Here is a 23470-nt window from a genome sequence, read left to right as displayed (position 1 = left end):
TCGGTGCTGATTTCTTTTCTTTTCCATTAGATCTCCTAAGGCAAATATATAAGCTTGTTTGTGCTTTGGGAAAATGAAATTAAGCAAGGTTTTATTGATTGTGAAGTGCTTCATCTGGGAAGAGCTTCAGAACATAGTTGAGAGGCTGTGTGTTGGCTGTGGTATTCAGAAGGTCTGCAGTGCAGTACTTGTGTGTGGGGACAAGATCATTTATGCTCGTTGTGTGGGCATATTGTCTGTGCATTCTGTCACACTGACAAGAGCTTGGGAGTTTCTGGTGTATTTATGGTGTTCCTCAAGTTCTCAAGTGACCCCTTACGTGTGGCCGTGTATGGACGTAGCAGGCAAAGATGCTGCACAGCTTTTCTAGTATAAGGTGGGTGGACAATATAAAGTTAATAAAATCTGCTTCCATCTTTGTCTTCTTTGAAACTCAGTATCTGGAAGGATAACACCACATTCTAATTTATATTCCCTGATATTATTTTGGGCTTTTGGAAGAAAATTGCTGGTTGGAATCTCAGGCCACAACATAAAGGTCTGACTGCATTTCTGTTGAGCATCTGGGCCTGTGCTTGCTATTCCATAAAAATGTTGTTTGTGGCATCTCTTAGAAGGGTTTGGAAACTGGGAGCTTTTCCACCATGTGTTCCATTCATACAGTATTTCCATTAAGCCGTGTGCAAGTTTTTTTCTCAATTCACTTGAGATTCCTATCATACAAAATAACCTGTTAACTGTGTTTTTCCATTATGGAGATTTTTCTTGGTAGATCTCAGAAGAGCCCTGCCTTTCTATTTACACAGGACTAAACCCTTTAATGGCTGTCTTTGCTGAACAGCAAAGAGCAGTGTATTCTTCACACAAAAGCCCTTCAAGTGGAGGTCGTGCTGTCCACTTCTGTAGTTATCTCTGTCAATGCTTGAACAACATTAAACTCAATACAATGGTGACATACTACTTCATTTTAGACATAACTGTGGCAGCAGAAGTGGGGTTTTGTTAGTCCTTTCTCCTGCATTCTGTGCACATCAGCCCTCTCTTTCCATCAGTGCTTCAGCCTTGTGCGCATTCACAAACTGGTTCGTGTGGAAGCCCACAGGAAGAGATGCCTGGAAAATGGGAGATAAGCTACAGGTTAGTGCCTGGATCACTTTCTTACTTGCCCCTTTCTTTCCCAGTTGGGTGTGGAGTGTTTGGTGTGGGTGGAACTGAAGAAGATGTCCTGTTTCCATGGAGGTGTCAGTTCATGGGCACAGTTACCAAATACACACAGACTGAGCCAACAGTGCTGACGAAGTCACCATTATTAAACTTCTTGTTTCCTGCTGACCTTGGAGATTGGTGACATGGACATTCCATGTTCACAGAGGCATTCTGTAATGTAGCACTTTCATAAACTGAACTAGAATTTTGCATAGACACAGTCTCAAGATACTCATGTGAGACCCAGTATGTAATTTAGGATTACCTAACTGTGTGTTTTATCTGTCTGAGTTACTGTGATTGTCCCATTTATTGTGTAACATAAAATGGAATTTAATACTGATGTACCAAATGGCAGTCACATGAATTAACAAGAGCCATGTAAGCTCTGAATTAATTCCTGGCTTAGTGCAAGGGAAGTATCACAGTGGTATTTCTGAAGATGGAGCAAATCTATTGCTTTCACATCATGCATTTCTAATATTCTTGTATTACGTTCTCTTGAGAGACAAAGCAGACTGCAGATCTGTATAGAAAAGGAAATTCAATACCAACACTTATATGAAAGCTTTTAAGAAGTGTTTAAGCTTTAAAGCTCTAAACAAGCTATATTTTTAAATTATATTTTATGGTATTACCCTTTGTACCATAAATTAAATTTTATATTTATATTATTTTGCCTGAAAAAAAGCAATATGCCCTTTCATATTTGTGGTATAGATGGGAATAGTAACAAAGCACATAACTGCTCCCTCTCCAAGTGTTGACATTACTGTCTTCTAGCTTGATCTGAACCCTTATTCATGTCTGTCACTCTTTGGTTTTAGGACCAATCCTACCTACTTTAGCACAGTATTTTCTCCTTTATCTCTGCCCTTTCTGCTAATGTTTTGGTGTTTTGTTGTTTGTTTGTTTTTTCCCCATTATGATATATTCGAGTATCAAAAAATGGTTTGTTAAGCACATATACAACTTTACTATTGCCATTTGAAAAATGCTGAGGAAAATTATGTGTTCAGAAAGACAAAGGGGAGATAATTTATTTTAAAAGAAGAATTTTGTAATTCTCTTTTGAGTGGCACCCTTCTCCATTTGTCTGCCTTTTCATTTCTCACCATGTCAACCCAACAGTTGCTTCCATCAGTCTCTAAGCAACCATTTTCTCCTGGTGCTTTCCTCTAGAGAAATCTTTGCTCTTTTTCAACGTTTCAGATTTTCATGGAAGACTTAGAAATGCTCATGTCATAGCATATAAACCAAGAATTGTATGCAGCAATACAGCAAGTGTATTACTATAAATAAGAAGAAATATGCCAGGGTTTGGAAGTTGTTAACTCATTTGTCTACCATTGGTTTCTGTGTTGCCATAGTTATTATATTGTCTCCTTGCATTGGCTAGCCAAGTGGCCAATCCATCCTTGACCAAGCAGCCCTTATAAGCTGCGGGAAATTTGAATAAAGTCTCTTATTTGCTGCTGGATTCCCTGTGTGGTCTCTGTCTCCTGGCTTAAGTACCTCCACCACCTGTCCCTGCCACGAGGGACGGGTGGCAGGGGGTGATTCCAGCCCTGAAAACCTTCGCAGAGCGGCTGGCTGTGACCCCCAGAAACCCCTCGAACTGCAACAGAAATATAAATTGTGTGGAAGATATATAAGAAGTATATATTTTGTAAAGGCGATGAATATTGCAAAAATTTAATTATTAGTAGTGTAATTTTAACACCAGGCAAAAATACATCTTTTTCTATTCACGTAAGAGTTTGATTTAGCATGAACATCCTAACACATTGATGTCAAAGAAGTTCGTTTAGTTGTTGGGGCAACTGTTTGTCATTGGAGGCTCATTGCTTTATGGAAACTGTTGTCACAGTGGCTTAAGAGGGTTTCAACAATAAAGTAGCAGCCTTAATACTTAGAAATTTTCCTTCATTCTGCAAATATTCACTTCATATGTAAGGGTTTGTGGTTCTCCTATCTTTGTAACACTTTCTACCCCACTATATTCTTGTTGCTATTGCTTATAGGAGAGTATTTCTGCACCTTTGAACGCTAGGAATCAATAAATTGCTGTAAGAATTTCAAGAAAGCTCAGTGGAGGTTTCCTACTGTAGGTTTTTCACCTGAGTTGTGTTGGCCTTTCAATGGGGGAATTCAAAAATGCAGCCAGCTCTGTGTCTAAACGGTGTGTGGTCATGGGAGAGGTGCCACCCTGAGAGCAGTGTTGTTCTGTTTGCAGAAAGCCACATTCTCGAGGATGTGAACAAGTGCATCATTGCCTTGAGGGAGCAGGATGGGGATGGTTTGGATCGTGCCGCAGGTGCCATCCGAGGACGCGCTTCCAGAGTCGCTCACATTGTTTCGGGCGAGATGGACAATTACGAACCAGGAGCTTACACTGAAGGGGTGATGGCAAATGTTCAGGATCTGACCAAGAATGGTAAGTCTGATTTCTACAGTTTTTACAGTGCTGTAACCTTTCCTTTATATGCCACACTTAAAGTGAATCCTGTGGTTCTCTGATGTGCTGCACTGTCTTGGCCTGAGGGAGGAGTAATCCAAATGGCCTTACCTAACATACCTCTTAGATGGATCGCTGGAACTTTGTCTCCATCTGCAGTGTGGAAAGATTCTGCTTGGGCAGGACCAGCTCGATTGACAGAGCCTCTAGTGTTGACTAGCCAGGTGGCCTTGGCTAAGTGCTTATCCCAATTTTTGTAAGTTCCCTCACCTAGTGCCTTTAGAGTTGTCTTCAACAGTCCATTACATCTTTCTACTTTTCCTGCAGTGGGTGCATGATATGGAATGTGATATACCCATTCAAAGAATGCCCAGCAAAAGCAGGTTTCATGGAACAGTGGAAGTGTGACCAAGTTCATTGGCAAGGTTCATACATGCTGCTTCATACATGATTAAAGCACACACAGAAAAGCAAACTAAAAGAGAAAATCAATCATTGTAAAACCAAAACCAACCAAAAATTATCTACCTGGAACAGAGAAAAGAGTGAACGCTCTAATCTACACCTTTTTATATACTGTGTTATGGAAAGGAATGATATGGAATACTTCCATAGATTCCTGACCCTGTTGCTAAAGGAAGGCTTGATAATCCAAGAAACGAACTCACTACATTCACTAACAATTCACTCTGTGGTCTCTACTCTCCTGTCAGCATCTTGTTCAATCCGGTGATGCCATTCAATTCAAAACTAATTTTTAATTTTTTTTTATTTATTTTTTTTTTAATTACATGGTCTGCTTAAGGTTGTTTAAATTATGGAAGACTTTTCCTGGAGTTGTCAATGCAAGTAACAATGTTTGGAGACTTGTAACTAATGAAGCAGCAGATTTTCACTTTGTTGCAGTGGCCTCACCCCACTTGTTCTCAGCAGATGAAAGGCAAACTCAGATAGAGAGAAGCAAGTGCATGACTTGTGTCTACTTCCACTTAAAAAACTATTGGGCAGTGGTCAGATATCCCAAAATATCTTCAGTTCTGCTAAACAAATTTGAAACTACCTGAAATGGTTTGTAGTCTCCATTTACTTTTTCATAATATTAAAAAAGTGGGTATCATATCTTGGAAAGTGCCTGTGCTGGCCACAGGGATGTAACTGTATTGTACTATAGATAGTTCCTGTTATTTACATAAATGAATCTTTGACCTTTCATAGTGTATGCTTACTAACAATAATAAAAAGAAATTACCTGTGGAGCTCCCAAGACTTCCATGTTTTCAGTGGTTTCAGTGGTTGGGCAGTTAAACTGCTCTTAAAAAAGTCTGTACATATAGTCTGAAATATAGGATTTAGCTTCATGAACTCAGAAGTCTAAATCCTAGCTCTCTCAGTCTAAACAAATGTCTGGTACCTTACATTTGACTGACATTTGCTTTATTTTACCTCCACAAAAGACAGAAATGTTGTTTGAGCTCTTTCTTAATAAGTTCAGATATGTCCAGGGCAGAACTGTCTTCATGTGAACAAGAATAAACTGACGTTGCAGGGAAGTGGCTAAAGGGACAGAATAGTGAGAAGAGTTTGAAATAGGCTTGCCTGTTTTTGTTTTCTGATATTTTGATGAGAAAATCTGAATATTTTCACCATTACATTAATTTTTCATGACTTCTGAAAGTACTCTGACAACTACCAAGGGAAGCAGCATAGAAAAGCATAGTTTTGATTATATTGTAAAAGCTGAGCCTATCTTTCTTGAAACCAATAGTGTTTCAAGACATTAGGAGTTGACACTGACTTCTGTTCTGTTGCCTTGCTTCAACAGTAATATATATAATGTACCTAAACCTGTCATAAGACAGGGAGACATAAAACTGGTTTTGGTTGGAATGCTTGCCTATGTCAAGAGACATCAAGCGTGTGACATCTCAAATGACTTTGCAGTACTTCAGACCAAAGAATCCACTGTCTTTATGTTGTTCAATAGGAGCAGAAAAAACAAACGTGTACCTTTCATTTTCACCTGTGTTTATATGATCTGGAATGAATAGACAGCAAGTCAGGTGAGGGCTTTTTGGTTTTGATGACCTTATTTCATTGGTTTGCTGTAACTTTTTCAGCTGACAGGTAAAATGCAGGTAGGTTGCAGCCCTGAGGTGTAACCTCAACCATTCTGTCACAGCTGAGTCTTTCATGTGCCAGCTGATTGCAAGGTGACACTTCACCAGGACAGAGCTGTGCCATCACCTCCTCAGTGAGCTTACATAAGTAACCTGGGGCAGTGAAGTGCATCCTTCATGCCTAGTAAAAAGGTGAAGTGTTACTGAAGAGAAATTATTGCAGGCAGAGTATAGAATTACTGAAAACGAAATTACAGACTAGTAGCAGACACGGAAATAGCAGAGAAATAAAAACAAAAATAAAAGAGAGAATGGGAGCAGAAATAAGAAGGATGCAAATTGGAGGTAACAGGAAAGAGAGAATGTGCATAAAGAGGAGCAGATATATTTACTGTTTGTTAAAACAAAGATTGAGGTTAAATTGTAGAACATATGTTGAGGTAGTTTATAAGAAAAGAAAGAGGTTTAATTCTCTGCATTGCAGTATGAAATAAAAGAGCATAAGATCACTGAATCTGTCTCTTCAGATGGATGGCATCAGACATATTTGAGATAAAGTGAGCTATTCAACAGTAATATCATAATACTGCTGTACCATAAGTATTTAAAGCTGGAGCTTAATTTCCTAGTTGTGTAGTGCTGTTTACATATGAGCTGTTAACAGCCAAATGGATCTCTACAGCACCATACAATGGAGTGTCTGCTTTCTCAGGCTTATTTATGCTGTTCCTCCGTTTTACCCCTTCCCTTTCCCTGAACAAGAAGACAGACCCCAAGCCAACTAACAACAAGGCTCTGCAAAAGCACCGTTTAAGGTGTGGAGTTGAGCTTTTAGAAGCTGGATACTACCAGAAGTGAAGTTGAATTTGCAGCCTTCATTTTCTTTGATTTGCATTCTGTGTACATGACGTGCATTATGACATTGTGGTTATGTGATCACACACAGTTATGTTACAAACCAGCTGCTTTATTCAGGTCACTGGATGGACCTGCTTTAGACATATGCTGGGGTCACATTTTAGAGGAGGAGGCTGGTGTCCACAGGCTAAATTTGGAAAGTAATGAGGCAGAAGACTGCAGGAGGAGAATATATGATCTCATATTAAGGATAGTTATGGATGGACTTGATGATCTTGGTCTTTTTAAACCTAAATGATTCTCTGATTCTGCAGTTCATTGGCACTGCCCAGGTCTGTACAGAGTTCCTGCATGGTGCTGAGTTCGTGAAGCTACAGCTCTTTGGGGGGTGCAGGGGTGCCCCCAGCTCCTGCTCTGAGTGAGCACCACACTGGCAGTGTCCTTGTTCTACAGCACCATGAGACTGGGACATACTCTGTCCCTTCTTGGTCTCAGGTTTTGGTGGGAAGAGGGAGTGGGTTGGAGAGAGAGTAGCAGAGCATTCCAGCCACATCCCTGGTCTAGGCATCTGGAAGTCAGCCTTGACAGTCATGCCCTGGAAATGTTGTTGCCCCAGGGTTCTGTCACAGGTGAGAGTGGAAGGCTTAGACAAAATTTATCAAACAAGCCCCACCATTGAGTCCCAAGGTGCAGAAAGGATTCCTTTGTTTTCTAAACCCCTTCTCAGAGAGGAATCCAATCTTAGCCTTGGATTATGTCAGTGGTTTAAATTTAAGGGATTACAGAGGTGTGATTGAACCACCTTTGTCCCGCAGGTTTAAACGACTGGCAAAATGAGAATAATTATATAAAATGAATCATTTATTACTACAGATGACCAGACAAAAGGTCTTAATCACAATTATTTACTACACAATACAAAAGCTAAAACTACTTGTATAGCATAAGATAGGATAGTGTACTATATTGAAGCAACTATAGAAACAATTATATTAAAGCTAGCAAAAAAGAAAATAGAAAAGTAGAGATGTGATGTGACTCACCCAGACCAACGCTTGTGGAGAGATCTCTTTCTCTCAGCCTTGAGGACTGTCCTTGGAGAGTGTCCCCAGCCAAGGAAGGAATCTCCACACATACAGCCCAAGAGGGTTATGTTAGAAGAACCTGACTGCATGAGAGGAGACTGTACTTTTATAGTATAAAGTGACTGACTGCTAGTCACATATTTACAGACCAGCTATCAGCTTATCTGATTCCAAGTCTGGTGAACCAGGATGGTTTTACTGAAACAACACCCTGGCACCAGCAGTTGATCTTGCATGATAGCTTGATAGAATGCATGAGGGCTTTGCATTGTATGGATTCTCTGATTGGATTTTAGATCTTATCAGGGTGAGTCTGTCATGCCACAGGTCTGTATGAAACCTTTACTGACTACTGGAGAAAACAGTGTTCAGTCCTGTGGTCTGTATATACTCTGTGAAGTCACTGGGTTTAAACCAGCATTTCCTATTTCATTTTACGAGTGCAAAGGTAGTGGAGCTTGAGGCTGTATTCTGGTCTGGTTAAGACTGTGAAAACATTAATACTGATACCTCGCTGCCATTCCTTATGTCTGACACTGTTGATTAGATTGAAATAGATTGTTGCATTTTGATGGGGTTGGTGTACTGCTGCATGACAGCAAAACGAAACCTTTAGAAACAACACTGTTTATAAAACCCTAAGGTCTTTCCACTTAAAAACTGGAAGGGTAACCTTGTACCGTGTCTTTAAATATCAGTCTACTCTGCTATTTTACTGCCTGCCAGAATCCGCAGTGGTTAAATTTAAGTCAGCAATTTACATTATGGCAGGTATCTGTTGATATAAGTAAAATGCCTGTATTGTAAATTTGTTCTGCAGTTGTGCTTTCATGCCAAAGTATAATGACATAAACATATGTGTAAACACACATATAAATCTTTAGTTATTGAGATCTAAAGATCTAGTAAAAAACAAGGAAAAGGGTGGAGACAAAGATTGTAAATATTTTAACTATCTCAAGGAACTAGTGGAAGTATCTTTCTCTGAATCACAAGTTTTGAGTCCGTGATTTTTTATTCCAGTAGTGCTGATGGAATTACAGCAAACCATTGTCCACAACTTCTTATGACTAGGATTATGAAATACCTTGTAATTCACATGGGGATAGATCTTAACTCTTAAGTTTAGGAATAGTAACAAAGTTCCATTTGGAACTAAAACCGAATTTGGCTGATCTCAAGGTCAGCTGTAGGCATTTTTGTGAGATAGATACTGCTATGACACAAGTACTATTCTTGCTTCCTCGGAAGTATAGCTGAAGGTAGAGTTTAATCTCTGAGGCAGAATGGTGATGTCAAATGTGAAGTTTAACATGGAGCCTTAGCTCTGTGTGAGCTCTGCTCAGCAATAACAAAAGCATCCCTGAATTATCAACAGTGTTTCCAGTACAAAGCCAAAACAGCCCCATGCAAGCTGCTGTGGAAAAAAATTCTCTCTACCCCGGCCAAAACCAACACACATAGTCTTAATTGTTTGGTATATCAAGGGGATACCAAGGGAATTTGTTATCCTGTGATCTCCTTGAGAGCTATGTAGGCCTGTTGCTTCTCAGGAAAGATTTCCCTCCAATTTCCAGCATTTATTCATGGCCTATTTGTACATTTTGTTACTGTGTCAATGTGAACAATTCTTTTGTCTCCATCCATGGATGGAGACACTTGGCCCCAGTGGGCCAAAGACATAAAACTTTTAGACCTTCCTTGGAGTGTTCAGTGATTTCCTTTAAAACCTTTACAAGGTTCAGTTATGTTTTTTGGCAGCATGTTTTAACATCATATTGTGTGCCAGTATGAATGAATTTATTTACACTAATGAATTTATTTATTTGCTTATTTCTCAGTCCCAGGATTGCTATTTTGGCCACCTTCCAGTCTCTCCTCTCCCTTCCCAGCCCTTTCAATGTGATCAGTTGTATAGCCTCCAAATTAATACTGATCTACTACACCTGAAACAGAGCTTTCCTGTACAGTACTTTATTAAATGATTCTGTAGGGTGGATTAAATCTACTGCATTGCTTTTCTCTGGGAAAAGGTAATTTATCTTAGCAATAAAAAAGCAGCGATGTTATCTGATACGAGCTTCCTTCCATCTTGTGCTTTTTATTCAGCTTTTCCATTTTTGCATGCCTGTGTGCACAAGCTAATGACTGTATTTTCCTGGCTGCTTCACTTGCCTTTTCCAAATACAGTTTACAGCTTTGTCACGACAGCTTATGCAAAATTGCTGACAGTTTCCTGTGTCCACTGCCTTGAGTCTTCTGCAGCAGGGATTGTCTGCTTTTGCAGCTCAAGAATGTCTTTCACCCAAAAGACACCCTCCAAAGAGGAAATGCAGGAGAGCTTTTTGGTCTGTTTTCTCCTGCCCACTCTGACCTTTGGTACTTATTTTGTTGTCTTTTGGCATTCCCAGAATGGGGAGAGAGGAGCACCTCCAGAGACTTCACTGACTTTTCCTAAGGTGCATCTCCAGATAGGATCCTTAGGATGAATTAGCTGTTGAAGCTCCTTACCTCTTGTAGTAGTAAAGATGACAAATTTATTTTAAGTGATTTATTTGGGGGTGCATACAAAAATTGGAAGTTTTTATTAATTTAGAAAGACAAGTGTTTTTAATGAAAAAATATTTTTCACCGCTCACTTTCAGAATGAGATTTAAAGATAATATTTGCTGTTTAGTATTCAGAGGTTTTTACCCTTGCTTGTGAAGCTCAAAGACTGCTAAAAGAGGACTGAGTCTTTTTACTTCAAAATATATTTTAAAAAAATAAAATCCCAAAACATTTGAGAGAGGAACTGGAGAGAGGCTTACTGTGCAAGCTTATGGAAATGGTGAACTTGTGCAATAGGTGCACAACTCAGATAAGGAATAACTTCTAAGAAATTCTTCGACAGACAATTATTGTAGGAACTAGGAGGAAAAAAAACGTTAGCCAAGAAAAATGCTGAGGGTGTCTGCATGACTGAGCCTAAAACATTTTTATTTCTATGATGATTGTAGGACTCTAAATTAAGCAATAACCCTTAATTCTTGTGGCTGCTACTTTATTACAGAGTCAACAACATCCATTTAGTTGAGTATGCAGCTTTTTTCTCTGTAAGGCTCTGTTCTGATCCCTCTGTGAAATTCTGTTAAAAATGTTGGCTTTAAAACCGTGTTTTGCTTCTGATTTGAAGAACATTCTAAAAAACAGGAGGAAATGCCAATATTTTTTTGTGTTCTAGGTAATCAGAAAATCACCCTGACCATAATAATTTTTTTTTCCTTTCCTCTACCTCAAAAATAGCTTTGCTTCACTGTAATTTTCATGTTGATTATAAACACTGTGTAGGTGTTAAAGATGGCTTTAGCTACACATTTGCTTGCTTTAAAATGCTGTTGCACTTAGTGATCATTTAAAGCACGGAGAAGAAGCTGCTCTTCAGTGCACTATTGCCACTGCCTTGCTCAGTACCAGCTTCAGAGTGCCCAGCACACACTCGCCCTGTAGGGTAGTCCTTGGACACAGTCTCCAAGAACTTCCTTCTCAAGAGAAAAATCAATAGGAGGAGCATTTAAAACCCGGAATTAACATAAAATAGATTTCTGTTTATGAATGCAATAACTTTATTTTCACAGTGTTCACAATTCAGTTTTGATACTTTTGCAGCTGCGTTAGGGTTGTAAATACCCTTCTGTTACCTGCATGGGTTTGATACACATGGTCTTGCTCCAGCTCATTATATGGGGAGAGGGGGAGTCAGGGGAAGGGTCTCTCAGTTTAAGTGGCGTTGGTGGAAGAAACCAAAATAGGGAGGATGTGTGAATTCTGAATCTGGCTCCCATGATAACAGATTTGCCATGTTCATTGGTGAAGCCCAGTTTACCTGGACTTTGAAGCAGAGTACACTTGGGTAAGCCTTCCTTAAAGCAGGAACACCAATGAACATCGGTGTTGTCTTTGCTTTTTTTAACTCCAGCCAGTTTTGTTTATTTGTTTTGTTGTTGGGTTTTTTTTCAGTAGAATTCTGTGTTCATTGTATGTGACATTTTGGGATAAATCTTCCCTCACTTGAGGCTGCTTTAAGCAATGACTCATGACTTTCCAATGTCTGTATAACTTTTGTATATTTTTCTCTTTTAGATCCTAAGAACCACTGTACTGGTCTTGTTCAGTAGAGTCCCTTCTTTAATCCTATAACAAGATCAGGGAACTACTGCTGCTCTTTATATTCTTAAGCTGAAGCAGACTCTCTAACTTGGACAGTTTTTATCTCTATGCTCATATCAAAACCATTACCTTCATTTCAGCTATGACTTTCTTGCTCAGGGTCTGAAGTGCCTTAACCTTTGTCATGTTATGGACATTTCATTTGCAATTCTGTAGTCTGCCTTTCACTTGAAGCTTTGTAACCTTTCCAGTTATTTTGAATGTATTTCCCAGAGCCTCTGCAGCACTGTTTCTTCCCCTTACTCTTTTCCTAAGGTTTTCCTTGTGGTCTTGTACCTACAAACCCTGATTCTATTGTTATTTTACATTTTTTGGGGGGGAGTTAAAACAAACATGCTGTGCCTGTTGCATTTGTCCATGATTAACTTGCTGTGTCTCAGGCACCACTTTAATAATTATTTCCTTTGCCATCCCACATTCAAAGAATCCTGTTGTCTATTAGAACAGTGTAATGCATTGGAAAATACATTTTTCTTACAGAAACTGAAGTTTTTCTCTATTTTGTAAGTTCTTTGTAATAGGAACATTTTAGTTCTTAATGAGCACCTTTGGCTTCATCTGATGCTTCCTGGAGACAGCTGGTCAGATGTATCTGCCGTGTTTTTCCAAATAGAGACCAAAGTATTTTGAATACTTTGGGATTTACCACTCTTCTAACCATTTGCTTTAGTTATATTTACGTGTCAGAACATGATCTGCCTCCTAAGCAGGATTGTGGGCTGAGTAGCTTTATTTTATAACTCATTAGTGCTTAAGAGTTGATTCTCTATTTCATGGTCTATGAGGATTTTTTGTTTAAATCTTCAATGTTAACCCAGTCTCATTAAGGATTTCTTTAGATCTGAAAAATTGCAGTAACTCCTTGTTCTGCAGCTTTAGATCACTCTTAAGTTCTTCATAGAGATCATTTGTTGTTTTCCAACCTGAACTTAAAAAAAGCACCTTTTACAATTTTCATTTTTGCATGGCATAGATTTTTGTTTTATAATAAAATTCATAACATGTCATATATTAATCATAAAATTATACAGTGTCCCCTCTCTCCCTCCAATAATATTTCCAACTACATTCAGCTAACTCAACTCTGCTGAAGATTTTCATGGTGATTCGTTTCTGGTAACGTGCTCTCAGCTCTTTGTACTTCCCTCCTTAGTAACTATCAACTGTTAGACCTGGAAATGATGCCATAGATCTTGATGTGGGGAGCATATGCATAATTCTGTAGGATTTATGTATGCCTCTGTATGTGTGTATGGATTATAAATCCGTTAGCATAGTAAAATTGATTCTTGCTGAAATCATAAATGATGGGCTTGTGGTCATTTTGTTCACCTCATGTCTCAGTAAGTCTGCCACTGCAGTATTTGGAGAGGTGGAATTGAATCCATTATATGACAAATAAATATTTCTGTAAACAGGGCTTCTCCTTACTTTCTGGGGACCTTATTCTGTTTCCTACCAGAATTCCACTGCTGGGCAAGGTCACCTCTGAAGCTCATTTTGTTTACTATATGCTCTGTTTTGTGTCACAGTTTTTGAGAACACCACACTGTCTCCTCAGTTTACCCAGTGCTATTAAACAGCTGCAGCTAGAGTAATTTTGGAATAATTCAGCAGAAGATGTATAATTAATGCATCCATCGGAATTTGAACATTTGTCATGGAATTTCGTGCAGGAATATACAGCTGTCTGTCACTCACTCCCCTTTGCAATTGCTGTTAGGCATTAAAAATTAAAAGGCAGGTGGCTTCAGCCAGGAGATGAGAAGATCTGTACACCCTGGGTGTTGTGCAAATAAGTCATTGCAGAATTCTTCACCCTTCCCAAGCAATATGAAGTAGCAGCCATGCTTTGCTTAAGAAATACTCACACCTTGACACCTTGACAGCTGGGTTAGGCAATAAACTGTATGACAACCCTCCTAATCAACAGAAATGATCGGGGAAAAAACATGGATGTTTCAACAGCTGGTTTAGGGTTTGTTTGTTTGTTTGTTTTTCCTTATGAATTGATTTTATAATTTCTTTCCTGACCTGAGGCTTCAAGTTAACATTCCTTGTACCAGGATATTAGTGTTTTCCCGGTAACTTTGTTTTTGGTGTGGAGGGAGGTTTAAAATGATTCCCCAAAACTAATTCCTTGGTTTGAAGTCAGAAGCGTTTAGTGAGTGATTCTAGAATATAGCTGCAAGGAACAGACCATTGTTTTAGAGATGCTTGTTTTTTAGGAAGGGTAGATTTTGGAGATGCAATGAAGTTTCTGGCTTTGAAGACTTAACTAGACAAAACTGTGACTGGCCTGATGTCATGTTGGTCTTTTTTTTTAAGGAGGAGACCGATCCAGGTGATATACAAAAGTGCTTTTCAAATAATGTGTTTAGGATTTTTTTTCCCTTTTGTTAGACTACAGCTGCATTCATATTATTCATCTTTCCTGGGTAATTAAATGTTTTAACATGTGCATTCGTACTCTGCTGTAGCAATCTCAAATTCCTCGAGAAGAGTACTTTCATTGTTTGTTATTAGAAATATGTGGTGTTGGTATTTGAAAACCATTTTTAGTGTCAAAATGGTTGCGTATACTTCATTCTGATTCTGCAAATTTCTCCTGAATGCTAATACAGGCTTCTTATATGAAGTATTGTGTATTAAATGGAGGTCAAACATACCAACATTGCCAATGCATGCAATCAATCTCTGTGATTTAGTCTCATGCGTTTCCAGATAGGCAGAAAAGCATATTTAAAACCTCTTGGTACCCTGTTTTTCAAAGTGCCTGTTTACTCTTTGGTGTGCTCTTTTAAAACTATGTTGACTTCTTTTTTTCCAGAGAGCCAGTAGTAAAATTTTCAGCAGTGCTCCAGATTTCTTTTAAATAACAACACAGTCATCTTGTGTTTGCTTAATTTCTTCACTTGTCTTGCTTATATATTATTCTCTGAGACAAGTAAGGCAAATAAGTACCTGCACCTAAGAACACCTTCATAAAAGTATCTTAATGGTGTTAGAAGAAATATCTGGTCTATTCAGTATAGTTTTATTCAGTTTTTAATAAATGTTAGTTTTATTCATTATAGTTTATTCAGTTTCTAACCATTGTTAACTGATAACTGACTTCCTGAATCTTTAATAAAATCTGTTATTCTGTGTGTTGGAGAAAAGTTAATGTTTCTGCATTGCGGATTGGGAGGACTTATTCTTGTAGTTGGCCCTCATAAACTCTAAACCACAAGTAAAGAACAACAAAAAAAAAATCTTCTAGAACCTTTTCAGCCTTTCTGTACTCTCTGCATAGAATTGAATTTAGCAGGGGATGCAATGAACAATCACTTTCTTGTCTGTCAGCAGTCCACTGCAGTTGGAGTTCACCCTGACTGTATGTGCAGAACAGTCAGTACCTGTTATAATTAATCATTCTCACTTTCTCTCTGGGTTCTTGCACAGAACTTTCTTCACCTAAAGGACTTTTCCCTGCTGGTAATACTAGTCTTAGCACTCGTATCTGTAAATGTTGCTAATTTAATTAGTCACTAGTTGATTAGAGGTTTCAGGTGAATACTGAAGAATGTTCTTTTTCATGTTGTTGGTAGCCAGTTGGGTAAGACAAGGTTCCTTTTATAGGGCAAAACACGTAATGCAGGATGCAGTGATGGTCAGGGTACTGAGTGCCAGCAGCCCGTTCACGTTCTTGCTTCAAATCCTTAGAGAGAAGAACCTCTTGAGTTTTTGTCACCATGGCCACAAACAAGCTGTCCAATGGTACTTCACTTCCTGCAACTAGCAGGTTTATTGCTCTCAAATGATTATATACTATAATTGAACATACTCATTAAATATACCAGCATCCCCTTATCACTCTTGGTTTAAAGCAATTTCAGGAATACCGTGTTCTAATAATGAAAGCTTGTGTGGTCTCCTTAAACAGCTTCAGCATTTAGAACCTAATTTCAAATCCACTGGAACTCCTGGAACAACTGCCACTCACTCTGCTGATGGTTGTACAACCCATGTCCCTATTCTTTCTTACTGGGTGTTACTGGTGTTCATGGTCCTACGGGACAGGAGAGAGCAGGCAGGGGACCAGTGCACTGGGGGCTCCCAGTAAAGGCAGGAAGCACACATAGAGATAGTCTCTGTCACAAGGCAGTGTTTTCTGAGTCATTTTGAGGCATGCTATTAATTTTAAATTTGGAGACAGTATTTTTCTGGCACCATTCAGAAAAATATCTTTTCTGCAGTTGACAGTGTTTACTGGTATTTCACTGTAACTAAGAACTTGAGGATTTTGGCTACCAAGCTGTAGTTGTCTTGTGCTTGCTTCTGATATGTCAGCAGTCTTCCATGAAATACAATTCTTCTTGATTAAATTATTTCAGTTATTCCAAGTTACTATTATAGTAGATATAGAACTAAAATGTAGCGTGATCCTTTTCCCAAATACATTTTACCAAAGGACATTTTGTCTTCTGTGCTTTTGTTGCTTGCTAACATGTATGTCAAAAATTATTCTACCTAAGAAATGGTATTAATTTCTGATGTTCCCCAGTGGAATATGCAATTTTTTTTTGTCTTCGGGCCAAAAAAAGCTTGGAATCTTTTATCTTTTGCTGATTCAATTTTGTTCAGGTTTTGTAAGTTGATGCTACACCCACTGGGAACCAGATTTATAAAAAAGGCAGTATTTCTAGTTATTTACAAAAATAACTGGCTGTATTTCAAAATTAAATGTTTAGATTGTTATCTACTGCTAGTGTTTCAAAGACCAACTAATATTCTGCCTGGCTGTGATACTGGGAAAATATGGCTCAGTTACATGCTCTGAACTTCTGAAAGTGGCTCAGCTGTTTTTTCCTTCTTTTCTAACTTACAGGATGACTGGAGTTAAATGAAATTTAGGCATTCCATTTTCCTGCTACTTTGCTAAATCTGTTGCCCATCAGCCCCATGGCAGTTTTTGTTTCATTTGCAGCCTCAGTTTTGTTGAGACTTTGAAACTTTATGTCACTTGGAATTTAAACATTATGGAAGTTCTCCCTGTCGTTCTATAATTCTTGGTCTCAAGGTCGGGGACTTGGGTGAGGCTTTTCTTTCTTGTTGTCTCTTTCCTCGTGAGTGATTGGTTTTGGATGAGATTTTTATTAAGATAACCAATTAGTTAGGCAAGACAACTGAATTATATCTAACCTTTCAGTATCGTGCTTAAAATAATATGGAACAGCACCTAAATAAATTAATTTTATGCCAGTATTAGCACCACAGGAATAAGTACCTCATGAGCAGCAGATCTGTAATGTGTGCACACATCTCTGGAGGTATCTGAATGGAACTATTTTCCTCAAGATGTTTCAGATCTGGAAACCATTAAGAAAAAAAAATCCAAGCTTTGCAAATTTAGCTTTTAATTTGGGGGTTTTAATGAGACCAAGAGTTCCTCAGCTGTGTGAGCCCTGTCTGCATGTGCCCTGCACAGTGCGGTTTGATGATACAGTGAAAAAGCTATTTCTCAAGATACAACTTGCCACAGTTGGACCCCACATGCTCAGAAACGTGCTATTGGAACACGTTCTAGCCCCAAAAGTTAGGTGTGCTCCTGTTGTGTCAGGTTGTCTGCAAGCAGGCAAGGTGCAAAGAGGAGCCAGCATCTCTTGAGGTGTCTTTGAAGGCTCTCTTCCACAACCCTAATTGTAGCCATTCATTTCCATTTTGTGGTGCACCATTTGTTTCCTCTGGTTAGGGTGGTAAATAGAGAGAGAAATTTGAAGAATGGCATTGCTGCAGTTCTCTCTCTGTGTACCTGCAGATTCAACTTGCCTTTGCTTGTGAAACACTCACCACTTGGAAACCTACTTTTTCTGTCCCTATAGGATGGTTGCTTCATTTAATGCCAGTTTAAATAACTGTGCCTTGTGGCCTACTGTGACAATGGCAACATTCAGATTTTGGTTTGATTCTTTAAGTTTAGCTTATAGTTATGAAATAATCAGAGTCTTTTAGCACAGTGATCAGTACAGCCTTAGGAAGAGCTTACAGAAAGACTTTGTAGACAAACATGCTCATGTCTGCAGTGAACACTATTTTGCTGCATAAACACAAGGTGTAATCCATATATCTGACGTTAAGGAATGATCTTACAGCAGGTTTGTTTGTAAAAAAAAGTCCCTTTCCCAGAATGAATTGCCACACATTCCACTTGTGGATTCACTTCCAGAGAAGTCAGTATGTTCATGCAGCATAAGCTGTGTTTTGGGAAAGATTATAGGATAAGAATATAACTGCACTTAAAAATACAGTAGATTTACTGTGACTTCTCACTAAGCAGAGCTCATAGATACTTAGAAATACTTAGTGACATATATTTAGTGTTTGTCCATTGATTTTATTGTTGTAGGTAGCTTTCCTCAGTACTTCTACATGCTTAAGTTAGCCTTCAAATGAAAACAGTAACTTGCCACAATTCATTCACTCTAACAGTTTTTAATTGGAATTGAAATCAGATACTAAGTATTAAAACTCAGACTATCCTGACATAAAATCAGCAATAATAATCATTGAAAGAAGGCTGCTATCACATTGATATTGTTTGATAATAGAATCAAGTGGTAGAAACAGGTTAATTCAGGAATTCTTAACATCCTTCCAGATGATTCTCCATTTCTGTGGACTGCTGATTCTCTTCCCACTGCTTTCAAACAGGTTTCATTTTTCATTTTTGCAGTTGCAAGTGATGAGACAAAGTGATTGTATTATCTTTCAAATATTTTTTTATCTTGTCTTTAGTGGATACCAGGGTGTGTATTTGAGTACATACAGTGTTCATGCAGTTGAATATAAAGTTACAGAGATGGAGTTGGAAATGGTAAAGTGTTACAGTCATAAAAAAAATAAAATAAATTAAACCAGTCTTCAAAAATGTGAGAGGGAAGGCAAAAAAGTAATTTTGCACTATTTTTTTTGTAATCGTGTTTACAGATAAAATGCTTATATGGAATGTGTCTGGTATGTTTATACACAGTAAGTGAGTCCAGGCATTCCTGAGTGTTGAGGAAACCCCCACTGCAGTCATGGCAATGCTCCTGTACAAAACCTCAGCCAAAACTGGGGATTGCACACAGAGTAGAGTTTATTCCGTGGTCCAGGGTGCCTGTTTCCAAAACAGGTAAATTAATGCAATGGTGAATTTATTGCATGCAGTGAATTCTGTTGTCTTGTCAATACTTCTCTCCAAATCAGCCTTCATAAGTTTTCTATTTCAGTTCAAAACAGGTAATTCTTTTAGAATGCTCCTAAATGACTTTAAATATCTGCTAGATGAGCTTTTCACAGGTGAGTCTTTTTAAAGACTGAAATAGTGTTACCTCAAAATATCCCTTTATATGCTTTGTCAAACGTTCTTACTGCTTCAAAGTTCATAGGAATTAGTAATAAACATAAAATTAACAGAAAAAATAATATAATAATACTCAGTGGCCTGATTGGTTTAAGTTTTTTGCTAATTCACACCATTCTCTAGCTTAATATAGCATAATGCTTACACAATACAACCAAACAACTTTCACAGAGAAAGGGGTTTGGGGTGGTTTTAATTTTAGTTTTTATTAAACTCTCAGGATTTCTCTTCCCCATCTAAATTACTGAAAAGCTGTTCTCTGTTCAGATAGTCTCTCTTACATATAATGAAGTCACTCCCCCCAGGAAGACCTCAATTTCCTCTTAATGTTTTTTTAATGGCATTTTCCGTGTCCTGTTCAGTACATTTGAAAAATCCCAATCTGGTAGTGTTTGGTCAGCAGCCTGTAGGAACTGCCTCATGTGGTAGTGGTCTCCTTGTTCTTGCTGGCTGAGCTTTGGGGTTTTTGTTTTTTTTAGGTACAGACTTAGGTTATTTGCTAGTCTTAGCTTATATGCATCTATTTTATCATATGTAGCCGTATGACATTCTATTTTGTGCAGATGCCTCTAAATGAAGACCAGTGACTTTAGTTAGACTAAAGAAGGTCATGTTGTTCTGAACTGTGAACTGAGTTCAGGAGTAGGTCAGGAGTAGTGGATGTTTCCACAGCTCATAAATAGGAGGGAACTGATGAGATGAGACAGGCCCACATGGTCCACACTGTCTGCTAAGAAATGAGAGAAACGTTCTGAAGTTCTTCCCAAGTCTGTCCTAGGGGGAAATGTCATTTTCATCTGAGATCTCGTGGTCAGTCTGTCCTTGAGCATGGCAGCAAAGTGCATTAGGTAGAAGACTTCAGAAAAGGAGGATTATGTAAATTATTTAAATTATCTTTCTTCTCTTTTGAATGCTGTGACCTGCCTCTGATAAATACCTCATGCAGGGGTCCTTCAAATCCAAACCCAAAAAAGATCCCATTAAGTCACCACTGGCATCTTGACCCCTGATGTTTAATTGCAGGCACTACCTTAATTCCCAGGTGCAGTGTTACAGGTATTTGCCAGGCTGTGCAGGGACTGTGGGGAGAGTCCAGAGGGGAAAAGTCCCCCATTGGGAAAGTCTAGAGATTCCAAAGTGATAAGCAATCACCTGTACATTACAGAGTAACAGCAGCTTTGTGTACATCTGAGCTGTCTTGGGGCAAATGAAAATAACTCTATGTTTTCCAGGTAGGGAGTTGAATCGCTGTCATGGGTGTGTTTAAATGAGAAATAAATTAGAACCTTCTCTAACTTAAATGCAACAATTTACTGGATTGCCATTCATTAATAATACACACTACCAATAATTAGATCTCACTCATTATCAGTCTTTTTTCATATTCAGGGCAGTTAACTCTTAAAAACCTTACCCCTATTAGCTGGGAAGATCCAATACCACAAAAGTGCTCTTGTGTATCCGGCATAGCTTACATAGAAATACAAATGTAAACGTATCCATATAAATGAATATTCTGTACATTCATATATAGCTTGATAATTCTCTAAATGCTTTTTTTTATAGATATGTACATGCTCAGCTGTGTGCTTGTTGGTTATGCCACCAATCTGACAGCCTTGCAAGTTGCCAAATGCCCATACACAGTTGCAGTATGCATATGTCTGAGTTAGAGAAGCAGATACTAATTATATCTTGTTTTTACTATGAAACTTCTTTTTTGTGTGTGTGTGCATCAGGCCTCTGCCTTGGCTACTTTGTGTTGTATTACACTTTCATTATGCAAAAACTTCCACAAGGATAATTTATAGACCTTTATGTTCTAAATAGTCAAGGTGGGGAGTGGGCACAATGAGTGATCCTGAGATCCTTCCTGTGCTGGTTTAAAGGTAAACTGGCAGGGGAAATGAACCCAACTCAAAAGAGAGATTATAAGTCAGAATAACAATTTAATAAAATAATACAATAAGTACGATTATACAGACAAACAATTGGTTTTAACCCACGAAACCCAAATGTCCCCAGAGGTGACACAGTACCAAATAACCGTATTTTCAGTAACTGAGTATAAGAATGATGAAAAATATGCAATCCGTGTTTCATTTTTTATGAAGGCGATTCTTGTTTTTTTTCCCTTTGTCAAACAGAAAAAACAGGTTTTTTGTTGTTGTTTTTTTTCCCCCTTTTTCCCCCCATAAAAACTGTAAATATTTTGAATTATTTTCTCATCAGTTCTAGGAGGTCTGTTAAGGTGTGTTCTTTTTATTGAAACATTCTTTAGGTGATTGTTGCACACACGTGGACTGTTTAGTTGTGGAGACTGTTGCTTTTTCAGTATCAAGCTGTCTTGGTGGCTGCTGAAGGGATATTAATCACTTAACCTAATTAAAAGGTGCAAGCACAGTGGCTTCTGCTCTCATCTGTTGTCAGTGGCCTTCCGCAAAGCTGGGAATCTGCTTTTCTGATCAGTTTGTTATTAAAAATAACAGGCACAGAGTTGCTAATTGGAATAAAGTGATTAGTGAAGTTTAATTCTCTGTATTGCCTGATGTGATAGTGACATCCAGATGTAGCCTGTGAGCTAAAGGCTGGGCCCTGACTGCTATTAAACAAGAGACAGGATTCATTAGTTGGTTTTGATTGGAGATGACAAAATCGAGCAAATAATATTAGAGAACTAAGAAGACATGGCCTACAAGGAAAGGTGGATAGTATTATTTAAGAAAAGAGAGGAATTAGGGAATACATGATGAATTTTAAAATAAACAAACTTCATTTCAAGAAGAGCACAGAGTGTGTTTTTGGTAGCGTGAAATCTGTAGATTAGTTTGGGGACTTTGAACATTATGATTATGAACAGTATTGGTGTTTTCCAAGATGTCCTCCTTTCTACATCTCACCCCTCAAGAGGCAAAATTACAGATGTTCATATTGAAATTTGCCCTTCATTTGTTGTTGAGGGAGAAACAAAATAGAACAAAAATAAAACATCCAAATAAAACAATAATAACAACAAAAAAAAGGCAAAAAATCCCCACAAAAATTTTAAAACAAATTATGTTTTCTTCAAAATATTTTAATATTAAAATCACAAAAATATAATAATACTTCTTAATTGTCTAACAGTTGATATTTTTCATTTTATGTGCAACTTGTGTAATTATTCTTTGCTTTTGAAAGACTGAAAAAATAAATCTCTTCCGCCTGTTATCACTCATATCCACTTCTACACTATATTTAGTCTGCATAGAAAAACAAAGCAGAGTACAGCAAATGCACATTATTAATGTAATTCTAGTCCACTTAATGCAGTATTTCAGAGGGATGCCTGAACCATTTGAGGTTTATGAAATAAGGGGTTTTTTTATGCCAGTGATCCATGGATAATAACTCACATATGTGTTTTTACTTCCTTTTTTTTTCTTTTTTTTTCTTTTTTTTTCCCCCCCCCCCAAGTCATTTTGTTGGGAACTCAAAACTTAGATAAATCACAGTCAAGGAGTCCTGGATTTGGGAGAATTATCAGGGAAAATGACCAAGAAATAAGAGCTGGTGGATAACCTTATAATAGCCGAAGCATATTTTTACACTTCATTAGCAGATTGGTGTGTATGTATTTTAAAATTACAGCTTAATCTTGTTTTAATTGTCTGTCTAAAAGTGATTTGATGAAAAGCAACCATCTCAAATCAAGGGAAGGCACTGAGATGATATTTCTGCAACGAAGTGCAGCCTGTGTTTTAGTGCTGACTCTGCCAGTAGCATATGAGCTATAGGGCACATATTTGCATTTAATTCTTTTTCGTAAGTGATGTATTTATTCAGACAAACAAATACACTGTGATAATGAGTTTGGCCTCAGGAGGAACTGTAAAAAGGCCATTAATAAGCATATGGAATATGGATCAAGTGCAGGACGCAGCCTGAATAGCTAGCTGACTATACCAGTGGAAATCCTGAATTCCTGGGAACTTCTCATGTTCTCCTTTGTGTATTTTTACAACAGATATGAAGATACAAATAGCTTTTTGTAGATGTATGAGGTGACTGTTTAGTTCAAAACCTCCACACTTGTAATTATTTTGATAGTCTGTTGGTCAGGATCTTTGCTTGACAGAAAAAAAAGTCCTGAAACAGTGTGTGTGTTTCC

The 23470-nt window shown here is 38.1% G+C and overlaps 1 protein-coding gene across 1 annotated transcript in view; it reads left to right on the top strand.

Annotated features, from left to right (window-relative positions):
- CTNNA3 (catenin alpha 3) overlaps nucleotides 1-23470 on the top strand; it is a 427660-nt gene that overhangs the window by 321000 nt on the left and 83190 nt on the right. The window contains exon 12 of the mRNA XM_018079955.1: nucleotides 3443-3643. Within this exon, the coding sequence (XP_017935444.1) occupies nucleotides 3443-3643 (201 nt within the window). The remainder of the gene's footprint in view (nucleotides 1-3442; nucleotides 3644-23470) is intronic.

This window comes from Manacus vitellinus, unplaced genomic scaffold (assembly GCF_001715985.3).
Source record: "Manacus vitellinus isolate BGI_N305 unplaced genomic scaffold, ASM171598v3 scaffold_48_pilon, whole genome shotgun sequence".
Classification (NCBI taxonomy): domain Eukaryota; kingdom Metazoa; phylum Chordata; class Aves; order Passeriformes; family Pipridae; genus Manacus; species Manacus vitellinus.
The sequence above is the reverse complement of the archived record's forward strand: the minus strand, read 5'-3'. Positions and strand labels throughout refer to the sequence as shown.